This window comes from Salvia hispanica, chromosome 1 (assembly GCF_023119035.1).
Source record: "Salvia hispanica cultivar TCC Black 2014 chromosome 1, UniMelb_Shisp_WGS_1.0, whole genome shotgun sequence".
Classification (NCBI taxonomy): Eukaryota; Viridiplantae; Streptophyta; class Magnoliopsida; order Lamiales; family Lamiaceae; genus Salvia; species Salvia hispanica.
In genome coordinates this window covers 31513513-31530450 of record NC_062965.1, presented here as the reverse complement: position 1 = coordinate 31530450, position 16938 = coordinate 31513513, and the positions used below count along the sequence as shown (strand labels likewise).

The 16938-nt window shown below is 34.1% G+C and overlaps 1 protein-coding gene and 1 long non-coding RNA gene across 3 annotated transcripts; both read left to right on the top strand.

Moving 5' to 3' along the window:
* The first annotated feature begins 6234 nt into the window (after positions 1–6234).
* Positions 6235–7351, top strand: LOC125202827 (NAC domain-containing protein 90-like). 2 transcript variants are annotated; one of them, XM_048101301.1, is made up of 3 exons: positions 6235–6399; positions 6483–6742; positions 6810–7351. In XM_048101301.1, exons 1-3 carry the CDS (start codon positions 6243–6245, stop codon positions 7053–7055), a joined length of 663 nt encoding a protein of 220 aa, XP_047957258.1. In that variant the 5' UTR covers positions 6235–6242; the 3' UTR covers positions 7056–7351. The 2 variants fall into 2 exon arrangements, with proteins under 2 accessions (XP_047957258.1, XP_047957257.1); XM_048101300.1 differs by having other exon boundaries at positions 6480–6742.
* Positions 7352–14388: 7037 nt separating this feature from the next.
* Positions 14389–15272, top strand: LOC125214343. The gene is made up of 2 exons (XR_007175100.1): positions 14389–14566; positions 15082–15272. It is a non-coding gene; the product is annotated as an uncharacterized LOC125214343 (long non-coding RNA).
* The last annotated feature ends 1666 nt before the right edge of the window (positions 15273–16938 follow it).

Here is a 16938-nt window from a genome sequence, read left to right as displayed (position 1 = left end):
CCAAATATTAATCTTCTTGTGGGCCGACTAATATTCACATTAAAATACACACATCAATAAGGGAACATGAGATGCACCAAAAAAAATTTGAATTTATAATTTTAAAACTGAATATAAACGCTCGCAAGCGAGTCGTTAATAACTTTTCGAAATATAGTGGCTAGCCGACGAGCCACTGGGTTCGCATACCTTGGGAACTCAGCAAGTCGTTAAATCCCGACTGTCAGTCCAATAGCTCCCCAACAAATCGCAAATTGCAGACTCCTAATGGAATTCCGTATAATTTTTCTAAATCCAATTTTTCCACAAAATCGACAAAAACCCAAATTTTAATATTCCCAAGATCGTAACCAATGAACATATAAATATCCAAAAACAACATCAAAACAACCAAACGAATCAACAAAACATGAACCTTAAACTTTATGGATTCACGTGACAAGCAACAACAAAACTTAATCGCCTAAAAAATATATAGTTATATTCTCAATGTAGGCAGAATTAACAACATACACATGTAAGCATAAATCTCAATTCATCAAAAGAATTACAATTGACCAAACCTGAACTGTACGTGTTCATAATCTGAATTGAATTATCTATTTGTTAGTAGTGAATGAGGCTCACCTCATTATAGAGAAAAGAGATTTAAAATGACTAAAAAAGCAAAGTGTGTATATTTTTGTGTGACGGGAGGAATATTTAAAAGTCCATCCGTCAAGTTTCAGAGAATAATATTGGTGATGCTTTTGAAGTCCTACCATAAAAACATTATTTCAAATTCCAAGAGATGATACTCATAATATCTGTAGTATATTATACTTAAATGAAATAAAATGTAGCTTCTCTAGTCTCCAAACTTTAAATTATATTTAATTAGTATGTTGAATATATTATTTGAAGTATACTTAATTTGATTATTTTAATTAGTTATCTTAATATATACACATAGAGGTGTTTAGTTTCCAAGATTGTATCCGGGATTAAATTTGTGGTTTGTTTAGTTCATGAGATTTAACCCCACAACTCAATCCTAGATGGATATTCATGAGATAATTAGTCATAGTTAACACCCTATGACTAAAATAATTGCACAACTCAATTTTAAATTGTATCTTGGTATTATTGTATCTAGGAAACCAATACTACAATATTTTATATAATATGATTATAAAAATAACAAATCATAGTATAAATTACGATGTTATTGTCGAATTTGGTCATGTTATGCAATTGTTATACACTTTAGATGGTGAGTTAAATACAAGTTGTGACTTGAGAGTCCATGCGTCGACTTCTTGACCGGGTTACTTGACTCCATTGAGTTCCATCACTTTTCCTCGACTTTTTGTTTTCCAAAATCAATAAATAAATATAGTGGACAATAAGACGACCATAATCTATAGATTTGGACATTACAAGTCTCTTTTTAGTCTCTTCACATTGTATTTGTTTTAATACTAAAATTGTCAGCAATCATACCACGGAGAAAAGGCTTATAATTGCAAAGTAAACGATCATTTTAAAAAAGGTTAATTTTGTATGTGGCCAACGCGTGGGGCGAGCTGGTTTGCCAGCCTCCTCTTTGCGGAGGGACACGGGACGAGACGGAGTACCCGCATCGCCGTCTCGATACTGTCTTGTCTCACCGAGACGAGACTGAGTTCGCATCGAGACCGATGCGGATGCTCTAAAAAATATACTTGCATTTTCCAAATAAAACTTTCCATTGCAAATTGTATTTGTATCTCACCTAATATATCTTATTATCTAAAAAGCACTTAATTCGCCTTATTAAACATGTCTTATTTTTTTTTAGTGTATCCCACTAAAAATTTTATATTTTTATTTTTAGAAAAAATTTATTTCTCACTTTAATATAAAAATTATACTTAGTATTTTTTTAATATTTAACGCATAAAACAAATTAAACCTTCTCAAAATCTCGTGGCATTCTACAAGTATGACATATTTTATAGGGAGAAAAGAGGAGTATAATTTTTAGATAATTATACATATAAAACATGAAGACATATAATAACTAGGAAAAAATATATACTTGCCCTTCAAGACTTGGTGATTGTTTTTTCTTTTCATTGACTTTCCTATTTTCCGTTCCTAAGAGCATCTTTAATGGACGGACTTTCCCGACGCCCTTCCCGTCGCCCTTTCCAAATACACTTCCTGCCATGTCATAAGGGCTTCCCACCCTCCTGCCACGTCATAAGGACTTCCCACTGCACAATCCGCCCTTCTCATCGCCCTTCCCGCGCAGACTCCCCGCAATTAAACAAATTCACAAATTCACAAATATTCAATTTATGTTACGGAATTAAAATTTCAACGTGCCGTATATATAGAGTTCTTTAAAAAAAATTAAAATATCGGACGCTCGAGCGTCGCCACAATGGCGGACGTCCGCCCGCCCTTCCCGTGTCCTCGCGGGACGTCCACGTCCTCCTCTCCGTGCCACAATGGCGCCCTTCCCCAACAGACTTCCGGGAAGCCTCTCCGAAGGACGACGAGAAGTCCGCCATTGGAGATGCTCTTAATAAGATTAATTTTACCATTCATTGACATCTCTATTTCCTTTCCTCGTGCTCATAATTAAAGATTAGAATATGATACTACAATAAATGAGTAATTTGTTGAAAAATCACAAGGTTTACACTAATTATCAATTTTAATATTGTTGGCATACTTTTAAAAATATTTCTTCTATAGTATCATTTGTATAAATTCGTTCTTGATACTTCACAGACAGTGCACCATTTATTTTCCAGTCAAACCCACGAATCATACACCTTATAAAATATCATTTGTCATAAAAGACTAGTATCACTCTTCATTCACACAGTTACACACTTCTTAATTGACTTTAAAATAAATTCAAAAAAATGGTTCATGCACGCAGCTGACTTGCGTAATTTGTGCCTTGACAGTATTCTGACTTAGAATATGTACGTGGCGGTGATGGAGCCTTAGAATGATAATCGATAATGATCGATGCCTAAATTAAATAAGTAAAACTAAAACGTGGCCTTTATTTTAACTAGTGTCACACGAAATAACAATAATTATATAAGACATAACATCAATACATAAGGAACAAAATGAACTATTAAACTTAACATCAATACATCAAAATAGAAAAATACAATGATTAAATCAATACATTAATGGAGTATAGTATAATACAAATAAACCAAATAATCAATCATCCATTCGTTCCCATATAAATCCTAAAGAAGAATCTTGCGCCTCCATCAAAATTGCCAAAAAAAAATCAGCAACGACGAATGACAAGCAGAAATACAAAACTTCGCACCACCAACCCTACTCATCTTCCCTTCATCATTTTACAATTTACATAAATCAAATTTAACTGAAAACATCAAAATGATTCTCTACAATAGACTACCCTACAGTCTCCAACATCATACATCATACATCATATTTAATCAAAATAGACTACATCTGTCGTCTATAAAACCTACATCTATGTATTCACAAAATTTACTCATGACATTTCTACGATATAGAGAAGTAAATCCTAGTAAAATTGTCCACTAAAAGATAATTAAACATAGAAATAATAAGACTGATATACCATGGATGCTCATTGACAAAATAATGTATTACTAGCATTTTTTGTGTAGATAATGAAAGAAAAGTCATACATTCTATAACCAAAAAAAAATTGTGTTGGATATAGCATGGATACTTCCCCTTTTATAACGTTCATCCACAAAGATGAATATTCAATTTATCATCATTAAATAAAAAAACGGTAAAGCATTTATTAGTATTTATTTAATCTATTACCAATAATATTGGACTCAAAGAGTCATGAGAAAAATGTTAAGCACTACCTATTCCATCAATATTTTCCTTGAAAACGGATAAAAAACTGTAATGCATTTATTACTATTAATTTTATTCATAACCAATAATAAACGTCATGAGAAGAATGTTCTTCTAGTAAAGGTGAGAATCCAAAGCTACAATTTTCGTATATATTTTTTATCCCATGAATTTATCTCACATGCTAATGTTGGTCGAATTTACAATGCATTTCTAATTTTACACAATTACTGAACTCATTTAGATTAAACAATTGGAATGTTTACTATAACAAAACTACTCCTATAATGATTTTAATATAATATTTAAATAATTATAATAAGAATCATCATCTAGTGATACTTATTATTATATTATTTGTGCCACCAGAATAGCTAAATCCTAAACCCTCCTTTCTACCCCAACTCTCAAGCAATAATAATTCCTGAAGTAACGTATGAAGTAACGCATAATATGATAACTAATAAAGATTATCTAAAATGATTATATAAATTTAAATCAATTGTAATGGCACCCAAAACTGATAAATATTTTAAATTATGTCCAAAACTCTCCTTTTATATAGATGTATATGTATATTATATAGATGTATAGATGTATAGATTTGTATGTATTATATATAGCTAATTTTTAGAAATTCTGATAAAATTATCCATGTAGTCAACTTGACCATATTTTCATATCTATCAAAATTTACTAGAACATCTAGTATGACAAGGACTTTTTGTAAATTTTACCAATTGTAGCTTACAATGTCTGGTACACTCAATAAGAATGATATAGTCTGTATAATCATCACTAGAATGTTGTGTTCCACCACTGATACAAACAATATCCACTAGTGTTTGATGCACCAAATTAAAATTAGTTCATTTAAGTTTCATCATAACATCTTAAGTTACTCTATATACTGTCTCCGTTCATATAAAATATTTTTTTGTAGTGAACTATTTTTGATATAAAATTAATAAAATATGAGGGAGATAGCATGAGAAAAAATGGTTAGAATATATTAATTAGATTATTTTTAGTAGACAAATATATTAATTTATTACTCTAAAATTAACATGTGACATGTAGATGGTTTTCACCATTCATTTTGTTTGTATATTTTTCACCATTTACTCAAACAAATAGTACTAACTACTAACAAATAAACTATAGCGAACCCTTTTTTCCATAACCCTATTTTCCATTTCATGCAAACTTTACTCATTTTTATTTCACACATCATCAACTTGATATACATGCCAATCAGGCAAACCCATCCAAGACAAGTGAGATCAATCCTATATTGCTGATAAGTGATACGTGGCGATGTACCATATTTAACGCAAGAATGCAAGAAAAGTTAATTTCCACTAAATTTAATTAGTCTAGAGATGGCAAATAATATGGAATAAAAATAATATTCCAAATTCGAATTCTTCATTGGTTAGTTAGAGTTTATATCTGAAATTTCATAAAGTTCAAAATGTAAAATTCTAATTATTCTTGTCTCACCTGGACCACTTGATAATAATTATGTCTAATATATATATATATATTCTTGGATAACATTATCATCTTATGAAGCCTATTTATATTTACGTGGTATCAGAACAGGTCTAAGTAAATATTGATTTCTTTATCATCTCTTTGTTGGGTGAGTGAAAGTTTGATGTTTATTCTGGCCCACACATGCAGGGGCACTATAAAAAACTTATCTTTTAGTAGCGTTTGAATTTTTTTTTAAATAATCATAATTTAGGACGCAAAAGAAAGTGTTTCTCTTTACCAATAAAAAAAAGATGGCTTCTCTAAGTTGAGAGCAAATTATTTTAACCTTTTACTTTTTTAGGACGCTTTTAATTGTGTCCCCTAGTTTTAGTTGGAACACTAACAATATGGACACTTTATGAAGCGTTGGTGATATAATTAGACATACAAATTGCATCCTTAATAGCATTAAAAATGTCCTTATCCGATTTTTTTTTTAGTGGGTGGGGCTTGTTGAAACTCATTCTTATCCCACATCAGCTTAGCAATGATCATATTTCATCTATATATTTTTGGATAACTCATTATTTCTTATAATTATTTTTAAGGAGGGTGAGTGATTCAATTCTACGTAGTGTTGTACCAGTATAAATCAAGAAACAATATTTTTCTTCCATCGCAAATAAGAAAATATAAAATGAAATGACATGAGAATTGAAATGGGGACACGAGAAAATTGGTGGAAATTTCCACGCCGCGTCGTGTGTTTCCTCGTGATTGAGACTCAATTTCTCTCTTATTTACTTGAACCCCACGACTACATATCGTTTGCTAATGCTATAAATTACAATAGCATGCAAAATGGTTCAAAACTAATTACTACTCCCAACTTGTTAGAAATGGATGAGGTGCTACCAGGTTTTAGGTTCTATCCCACCGAAGAGGAACTAATATCATTCTATCTCCATCACAAGCTCAGAGGCACAAGATTGGAGGACATCGACACCCTCATCCCTCTCCTCGACATTTACCAATACAATCCATGGGATCTTCCACGTAACTTTTCAACTTAATTACTTTGTTATGATGATTAATTAAATGCTTAGATATATATGATTTGTATTTTGTATATATAGAAGTTGGTAGTGCGGAGAGTGAGCAGTGGTTCTTCTTCAGCCGGCAGCAAGAAAGGGAAGCGCGAGGGGGAAGGCCGAACCGCCTCACGGCCGAGGGCTACTGGAAGGCGACAGGCTCCCCCGGCGACGTCTACTCTTCGCAGAATTGTGTGATCGGCCGGAAAAGAACCATGGTTTACTACGTTGGGAGGGCTCCAAACGGAACTAAAACCCCTTGGAAAATGAACGAGTACAAGGCTGTTCATTCTCCTCCAAATCCACAGGTCTCCTCTCCTCATTAATTAATTATCATTCCAAAAATATATTTATTCAAATGAAAATTAATTGCAGTTGAGGGAAGAATTGAGCATTTGCCGAATATATAAAAAAGCAAGAAACATCACGGAATTCAACCGGCGGCCGCCTCTCCGTGAACAAGACACGGCCGTGCCGCTAATCAACCATCCATCACCAGCTGAGAGTTCGATGCCCAACGTTGTTAATCCGGGATTTCATCATCAATCACTGCAAAATGAAAATGAAAATGAAAATGAAAATGAAAACGAAAATGATAGGGATTGTGAATCCTATTGGTGATCAAAGTATGATATATGTATACATGTAATTTTACACATGTATATATATATATATTCAAGAGGAAGCAACAACATCACCAGCCAACAAGCAGCAACTCAGCGCAGCCACTTATCTTAGAGATTATACTATCTCAGACGGTATCTTATTTAATTTAGTAGTATATTAATGTTATTGAGTCGAGTATATTATTATAAACGCCTTCTCGGGTTATCTTTGTGGGTTCTTTCCGAGTCGAGAGTTAGTGTCTAGTATAAATATAGAGTCTTTGTTATTGAATAACATTGGAGAAATAATACATAAAATTTCTACAAATCCTATATTATCTCCTAAACTCGCATTTCTAGCTCTTACATATCCATGAGCGCTGCAACCACAAAAGTTTAAGAACAAAACACACACTTGTGCACGAAACTGTGTGATCGTATTACTAATAACTAATAAGTCCATCAAATTCCTACCAATATTAATTAACCGGAGGTAAATTGTAGTCATCGAGCAGATCACCACGTAGTCCCTAAACCTTTGTGCAATATGTATTAGTGAAAGAGATATTCTTACACCACATCTTCTTGTTTTAGCTGATGAACATCTATCTTGCCATACTTGATACTCCATCCCTCCCATAAAAATAGGGACATTTCCATTTCCATCCGTCCCATATACGTTAATTTATTTACAACTTATACCACTAAGGCCTACCATGCATTAAACACAAATAACACAAATAATAATGTGGGTTTCACTTTCCACTTACATTACTTTTAACTACCCTTCTCTTCTTTCTTACTTTACTATTATGCATTAATTCGCATGCCGTCCCAAATGTTTCGATTTTATGGGACGGAGGGAGTATATGAAGCTACTACTCACTCTGTCCTCGATATAAAGTCTTATTTCATCATTTGATTCAACGTCCACATTTAAAAATTCTACTCCCTTCGTCCACAAATATAAAAGGCACATTTGATTGGGCATGAGTTTTAAGAAGTGAAGTAGAAAGTGAAACGTTAATGGAAGGTGAATCTTAATTTTATATAATTTTATAGTGAGATAAATTGGACTTATTGACATACATGCCGATGAAAATAACAAAATAAAACATTTATTGGTGGACCGAGTGTAGTATATCCTTTTCTTGAGTATGTGTATCTCGTACTGCAATAAATCGTTATACTCACATTTCGGAAATGCTCTTTCTATCTCCCTCTCTGCCTGTCACATAGACGTTATAAAAATTGTACCTGATCAGCCGTTAGATAGGCTATTAGATCCTAATTTTGTGAACTGGCTTTGAGCAGCCCAGTGGATATGTTTAAGTGAATGCGACAGATAATAATTAGGATTTGATTATAATTTTATTGGTGAATTAGTATTAAATTCTAATTAACAGTAATTAATACTAGCAATATAGGAGTATATGTTGTGGTTGTCTGCACACAAGATTCAACAAAATTGCAAAATAGTGAATTATACTTTCTCTTAATTTTCACTTTTTTTAATGTTCTGTAGGGATGATAATTTTCATGGGCATGCATGATGGGAAAAAAAATCTGGGCAGACCATTTTTCACTCAAATTCATAATACTAGTAATTATTATGGCATAGTAGTGTCGCCGTGTAGGAGTGCTAGTTTCTCTCAGTTTTCATCTTGTTCTCATATTTTCTTATCTCTCACTTTCTTATGATAAATTTACATAACATCCCTAGAGAAAATTGGGTTGTGTGTGATTCTTGTAAATAAATTTACATTTCTATTGAATTCAACTGCGTAACATAAACACCTAATCTTCTTTTTGTTTATTAGATATATATTCTTAATCTCAAAATTTTGCTTTTATAAGGAGAATCACATAATTTGGGTTGGGGAGTTAAAATATGATTCAAAAAATGTAAAACGTCCGATTTTGAATTTGATTTGCATATGGATCATCTAATTGAATAATTATTTTATTACTCTTATATTTAGATTGGTTATTTAATCATCCAATTAATGACCAGTCTACAGTAATTATATTTCAGAACTACCCTCATATTACTACGCTAACATGTGCATTTTAATATTACTATTATACTTTCATGTTCCTGAAAATTTGTCTCATATTTCCTTTTTCATTCATCTCTAAAAGTTTGTCATTTTTCACTTTTACCATTTTTAATAGAGGACCCTACATTCCATATAGGGATGTCAATGTAGCCCGCAATCCGTGGCCCGGCCCGAATAGCCCGCCAAATTTACAGAGTTACGGCTGAAAATTTCTAGCCCGATAAAATTACAACCCAACTAGCCCGCACCCCGATTAACCCGCAACCCGTTAGGGCCAGACCCGAAAACCCGATGGGCTAAAAAAGTAACTTTCAATTTTATATATTAAATATATAAATTATATATTAAATATATAAATTATATATTAAATTTTTATTAACATAATAATAGATATATAAATTAGAAACTTCAAATTCATTGAAAAATATATTTCAATTTCTAAACCATGCTTTAAAATTTCTTGATGTTTATGTTTTATTTTGCATAAATCTCAAAATATTAATATTTGATCATGTTTATGTTTGAGTTTAAGCATATATCTCAAATTTATCATAATTAAATATTTTACATTTTATAAATATAACTAATTTTCACCATTATTTATTGGATTGAACGCGTGTTAATTTAATCGATAGCAACCCGATTAGCCCGCTGGACTAGCCTGAAACCTGAGCTTTTAGGGGTAGGGTTGAACTTTTATAACCCGAAAAAATCATAGCCCGATTAGCCCGCACCCGTTTCACCCGCAACCCGAATAGGGTTGGCCCGAAACCCGGTGGACTGGCCCGATTGACATCCCTAAATTTCCACTAACTCATTTACACTCACATTTTTTATTATAAAATTAATACTATATAAAAGTAGGACCCGCATGCCATCAACTTTTTTAACCCACTTTCTATTAAATTTCTTAAAATCCACACCGGGTCAAATGGTGATGAATTATTAGGGACGGGGGGGTACTATTTTGCACAAATCTTATAATATTTCTCTTAATGGATTTTAGACAATTTATAAAAAATCATAATCGACCTTTGGATTTACACGCGGTTCAACTTTTACTATAATTCTTTAATTATTTTTTCTTTCTACCTCTCTCTTACTTTATTAATTATGCATTAAAACTCATGCCTGACACAAAGTGCATATTTTTATGGGGTGGAGGGAGTATCACCTTATCTGAAGTTTAAAATATCGGATCCAACTTGTGCATATCATCTTTTCTGAAGATTGAAATTAATTGAGTAATGAGCATCGTCACTTCTACCTTGATGACATATCTAATATTTAAGGGTTTTTGGCTTTAAAAACTATAAACTTTCTCCGAATTCCGGCTTTCCCACTAATTTTGGGATTTGTTTTTAAAACCACGAACTTTTGATTTATTTGCTTCTTCCCACGACGGGTCAAAGGTGAAACCCGACTGATCTATGTGTCGTTTTTAATCTTATTTGGCAGTAAAATCATAAGTGAGCTCCAATATGGCAATGCTACATGTCTTATTCTATTTTGCCATATTCCCATTTTCCACCCTAAATCTTTGCTCTATTCTCATTTCTCATCCTTATCTTTTCCGTAATACCATTTTCCACATGAGGCTTCTCCAAATTCAGCTGCCACTCCCCTCATTCCTCCTCCTCAATTACTCCGACCTTGACCGCCTCACCCGCATCGTCAGCGGCGCGTCTACGAAACTAGCAACCAGATGCAAGGTGGAGATGGTTTCATCGCAGGGGAGTGAGCTAGACGAAGGTAAGGCGGCGCCGGCGAAGGGTGCAGAGTTGTCGTGAGAAGGAGGAGAGTGATGGAGAGGATAGTCAACTTCGGCTCGCACGCCGGTGACAGGGTAGACCGCGGTGGAGGCGGCAGCAGTGACGTCGACGGCGGATCATCGGGATGCGGCAGCGCTGCACACGGCTGTGAGAGAGAATGAGGAAGAGATGAGAAAGAACTAAATTTGGTGGCGGTGTGTTTTGTTGAGATCTGCGGATTGAGGAGCTCTCGGTGAAGAAGGAGCTCGAGAATTGCGGATTAAGGATCTGAATTGCAGATGCATCACTAGAAATCGTTGAAGATTGAGCTTGGGAATCACACATCTCCAGGAATTCTTCAATAATTATTTCATGTATTAAATTTGAAGTTTTAATTCAAAAAATAGTGTTATTTCAGTCACAAAACCAGTTTCCAAGTCATAATTCCGGTTGTCCACATTGGACAATTTTGCATCGGAGATTTGGTATTCGGGTCGGGTTGGAAAATAGCAAATGAATCAAAAGTTCGTGGTTTTAAAAACAAATCTCAAAGTTGGTGAGTAAAACCGGAATTCGGGTAAAGTTTAAAGCAAAAAACCAAATATTTTATCATTTTGACTTTTGAGAAGGGAAAACATGTAGTGTATTTATTTGAAACATTCAAGAGCTTTTCCAAAGGAAAAAAAGGTAAAAGAATGTTTATATTCTCAATTTACCTTATCAAAAAATAATTATATATTCTTTTTACATAATAATGAACTTCAGGAGAAAAGATAAATTTCAAACCAAATAAAATAACTAATGTAACCTTTTATATTTTGTGTGAAGAAGAAAAAGTAAAAATACATTTTCAAAATTAAACAATGTATAAGAGCATCCGCAATGGTCGGCTAGCGACCGGCTAGCCGATTCGTCGCGCTAGCCGATCGGCTAGCCGAACCATTGCAATCGGCAAACGCGATTTCGGCGAGCGGATCGGCGTGGGCTGGCCGATCGCTCGTCGCTGGCCGAAGCGCTAGCCGATCGGCTAGCCGCCATTGTGGAGGCCCGATCGACCAGCGCCGATTTTCGAATTTTTTTTTTTTTTTTTAAATCATATATAAACGCGATTTTCGTTTCATTTTCATTTACACCGCTTGGTCTCACACGTCGACCCCGGTGGAGACGCAGTTCTCTGGCGATGACCTTCTGTTATTGCATGATATGGGGATCGATCTCGGGGACGATGATACTCCCGTTCCAGAAGACGAGGGGGAAGTGGAAGGGCAAGGCGGCTCTAGCGAAGTCATCGCAGCCCGCTGCCACATCGGCCAGGAGGAAGTGGACGGGAGGATGAGTACGCCGCGGTGGCCAAGGGGTGGTTGGAGGTGTGCGACGATCCACCGGTTGCGAACAACCAGCGGGTCATCAACATGTGGGCGAAGATCGTGGCTGCCTATAAGAGCCACCGCCCGCACTGGAAGGACTCACAAGAACGAGGAGGTCCCGGAAAGGGTGGGGAGCGCACTGCAATGCCACGGTGGGCCGTTCTTTGAGCCACGGGGTTTGGTGCCCCTGCGCACAATGTGAAGACTTGTACAAACAAATAAATCAGACACGGATCTATTTGACCGATTATGCGATTAATCAATTCACATGTTAAACGGATAATTGCATGCTAGAACGCAAATAATTCTTGCTTAGAAAATATAAATCCTAAACATGAATTCTACGGTTTAGAGTTACCAATTTGATTCTCCAAAGAATCGTCGATTGCTCGCGCCTTCTCTCCACGTGATGATCTTCAATACTAGACCACCGATCTTCTCTCTGGTTCCCGAACCGTATCTCGATATCAGGGTGGGCTGATCTTATCAAAATACTAGGACTCGAATAAAGAAGACAGAAGAAATCCTTTTGGGAAAAGGAGTAGAAATCGAATTTCTCCTTCAGCTGGGGAGTTCGAAATTTTCGAAAATTTTGAGAATGAAAATTGTGATTATTCTGTCTCCTTTATTCTCCTATTTATATTAAGTTCCTTTTGGGCCCAGACAGGGATCTATGGAAGGTTTTGGATATGGGCTCCCCCGATTAGCTTTTTACTAATTAAATTGAACCCACAATTTAATACAAGCTTATATTGGAATATTACGAGCAGCCACTACGTAAGTAATATTGAACTCTCCCCATCCAAATCCGAAATTACAAGTAATCCGGGTTTCCACTTTTATTATTTATTTCCCGCGCTTAAGATATAAATGTCCATTAATTAATCAATATCCGCTATGGACTTAATTAATTAATATCTTATTAATTCCAAGAGTGGACTTAGCAAGAAACATTTATTTATTATTCATAGAGTAATAAAACTCCAACTGGCCAGCTTTTCGAATAATAAAACCTTGTTCGAGCTCCTCTTGAGGACATTATCAAACGAGACTCACCTCGCGTACGATTCAACATAATAACAATCCTAGCACCGCTAGATATTAATCATCACTACCCAATATATCATGATGATTGGGGTTGCGAAAAACTCGCACCATTTGATAAGTCAAAGTAGTGCATAATCAATACCGTATGCTCAATACTAACATATGTAGATTAAGAAAAATATTTTATCAAGACCTAGTCTTTCATTAGATATCATAAACCAAAAGCATAAAAGAACGAACCACTTTGTTGTATACTAAACTTCCAAAGTCCATTCTCTTCCAAAGAAAAGAGCATGACTCGTGAATTTAGCATTGGTGCATTTATTTCTTCCCTTGGATATGCTCATAAACCAAAAGCATAAAAGAACGAACCACTTTGTTGTATACTAAACTTCCAAAGTCCATTCTCTTCCAAAGAAAAGAGCATGACTCGTGAATTTAGCATTGGTGCTATACTTTGAGACTTCAAGATGCTTCTTGGAGTACCAAGAAATTAAGTTATGCTCGAGAAATACAGTACAGTAGCCGACAATGGACCGTTGTTCGTCATGATCAAAAGCTCAATCAGAATGAGAAGGTAGTTATGATATTATTAGAAACTTGTATATTAATATCGTATTCTACTACCTCGCAAGATAACTTAATTAGGATGTGATTAGCTGCCTTCTAGTGAGAGTCCAAAGGACATGCCATGAATGGCTTATTGACTAATTTCTAGTCGTGCAAGTGTGACATATTACAAAGAATTGACTATACTTTTTTGTAAAAATTGTTAAATTTATAATTATAGTATAAAATTATTTTTAAGTTATTATTGCATGATAGTACCATTTACCTTTTGTTGATGTAATAAGTTACTATTATAAAAACAAGTTGAGTGGTTTTTGAGAATGTATGTGGAGTTAATCCAAGTATACGATGATATGGATTTAATAGTTTGATTACTAAAAAATTCAAGTAGAAAGCATTGTAATCCAAAGAAAATATTAAAGCCCAATGGGCCGAAATAACATTTAAAGAATATACTCCACAGAATCCATAGAAGTTAAGCCCAATATAAGTGACCTAGAAAAACAAACTATATAAGCCACTCACCCCTCTTCCTGTCCGCCCTATAACAAATATCTTCGCTCCATCTTCAAATTTCATTCTTCGCAATTTCCATACCCATTTTTCTCAATTTTTATAAGCGCAGCCCTTAAGATCGCCTTCCAAACTATAAATGGAAGCGTTTTGAGTCATAGCTGCGCGATATCAAATAAAATGAACTCGTGCATCCGCTTGATTTATGCGCAGCAATGTGTATATATCTCAGTGTTTTGCTGTGTGTTTATTTGGCGTTTTGTTTAGGGTTTTCCTTCTCAGAATTCCACTTTCCCACCTTCTTCATCACAGAGTCGGCCGATTCTGGCTTTGGATATTTGATTTTCCTATTTTTCGTGAATTTTTGCATATTTATTATGCTTGGTCCGATTAATAGGTTTTATTTACCCAAACGCTTGGTTTATGAACGCCTCTGCGCCGTAGATGGGAGACATCTCATTTGTATTTGTTTGTGATTTTTGTGAATTTTTTTTTCTGGTGGTAGAAAAAGGTGGAGTGTATTTGGTTAGGCGGATTTAAGTACTCTACTATTGCCAAAACTTAAATTTGCTTATTGATTAGTTTTATTACTACTGTTATGCAGTACGTTTTCGTTTTACCAAAATTTAAATTTACCTGTTGATGTATTTAGTTTGATTAATACTAGTATATCGGAAAAATAGTGAATTATAACAGTGGGTCACGCTGATGATCATTCTTGCTATTTCCTACAGATAAGAGATGATGGAGTAGGTGATCTCAAGTGTGTGCGATGGGTCTTGTTCCATTCAAGCTTATTCATATTCTGATTTCTCATTCCTTTGTTTGTATTATAATTTCAATTGATTTGATCTCGAACTTTTATTTTTTTTGTCATATTTCCAATCTATTAGATGAAAATATACTAGCATTTGGTTTTTGGTTTCGTTTTTTTGCCTAAATTAAAACGAAAATTGAAAAATTGGAAACTGAACTAAATTGAAAATAATCGAAATGATAATCCCAATCCGAAATTTGTAACATACTAATATCCCTGTACAAAGAGGTGAAATTTTGATAATCAGTACAGAATTAGTTGATTAATCTATTAATAAAGGGGACGCTATTATTACCAAAGGAAAGAACATTATTGTTCATAATTGGATTTCTAACAAAACAGAAGTTACGTTCAGATTATGATAAGGAGGGTTAATATTTGGGATTCAAATTGTCACAAATTTAAATTAGTTCTTTATCTGCTCGATAAAGTAAATGAAATTATTTTTGTTAACTCAGCACACGAGGCTCACCGCTGACGTATATCCCTTCCCTCCTCCATCTAGAAATAGAACTGACTAATCTTAAGTCAAAAGGTCGAGAAACTGAACGCCACTATTCTTGAACAAGTTAGAGCTGGGTCTTCTTTTTGTACTATTACGGATAGGCCTGTCAAATTGGGTACCCGTGAATACCTGATCCGAAATTTTCGGGTACCCGATCCCGAAATTCCCAAAATCCAATACCCGACCCGAATTTTATTTCGGGTACCCGGATACCCGACTCGGGTATCCAGTCCCAATTGTGATTTTGATTTTTTTTTTTTTAAATTAACTACAAACTTTTAGAATTTATTTAATATTATTTAATTCAAATTTTATACAATGTTGAAGTACTAATATTCAAGTAAAAATAACTACAAGCTTTTAGAAATACAAAATTCTTATAGTAGCTCGAATTTAAGATAAAATAACTAATTCTTGTAGTAGTTCGAATTTAAAAGAAAATAACTACAAACTTTGAAAAATACAAAATTCATAAGTTATACATATTAACACCTTTCATCCATCCACAATAAGTCAATAACCATCAAAATTTATAAGTTCAAACATTCATCTTTTATAAATATCACAATTCAATAATTCATAAGAATCAAGATCTAACAATAATATCATCAAAAAATTCAAAATTATAAATATCACGAGTCAATGAAATTAAAATATAATTAAAAAAGTAAATTACATATCTTATATGCTAACTATTAAGTATTAATTAGATTATAGTTAAGAAATTATATTACATTTAATTATAATAAAAATATAATTTATTAATTTTAGAAAATAAATCGGATAATTCGGGTATACCCGATCGGATATCGGGTAATCCGATACCCGATAATCCAAAATTCTCACTACCCGATCCCGATCCGATACCCGAAAAATCGGGTTTCGGGTATCCAATTATCCGACTTTTTCGGGATTGGATATCGGGTATCCAATACCCGATATCCATTTTGACAGGCCTAATTACGGATATGAAAATAATGGTCAAAATCGGATGAAATTATCAACTGCCCCTATCGGAAATAGGATTTACTAGCGATTCCGAAGGGACTGGAGTTACATCCCCTTTCCATTCAAGAGTTCTTATGTGTTTCCACGCCCCTTTGAGACCCCGAAAAGTGGACAAATTCTTTTTCTTAAGTCTTAAGAACACATACAAGATTCTTCACTACAAAAAGGATAATGGTAACCCCACCATTAACTACTTCATTTATGAATTTCATAGTAATAGAAATACATGTCCTACCGAGACAGAATTTGCAATTTGCTAGC

What these genes read in the sequence shown, in the direction of transcription:
- LOC125202827 (XM_048101300.1), top strand. Translation starts at nt 6,243, where the DNA reads ATGGATGAGGTGCTACCAGGTTTTAGGTTCTATCCCACCGAAGAGGAA. An exon ending in CAATCCATGGGATCTTCCAC is followed by an intron (nt 6,400 to 6,479) that starts GTAACTTTTCAA and finishes TTGTATATATAG; the next exon opens with AAGTTGGTAGTGCGGAGAGT. An exon ending in ATTCTCCTCCAAATCCACAG is followed by an intron (nt 6,743 to 6,809) that starts GTCTCCTCTCCT and finishes AATTAATTGCAG; the next exon opens with TTGAGGGAAGAATTGAGCAT.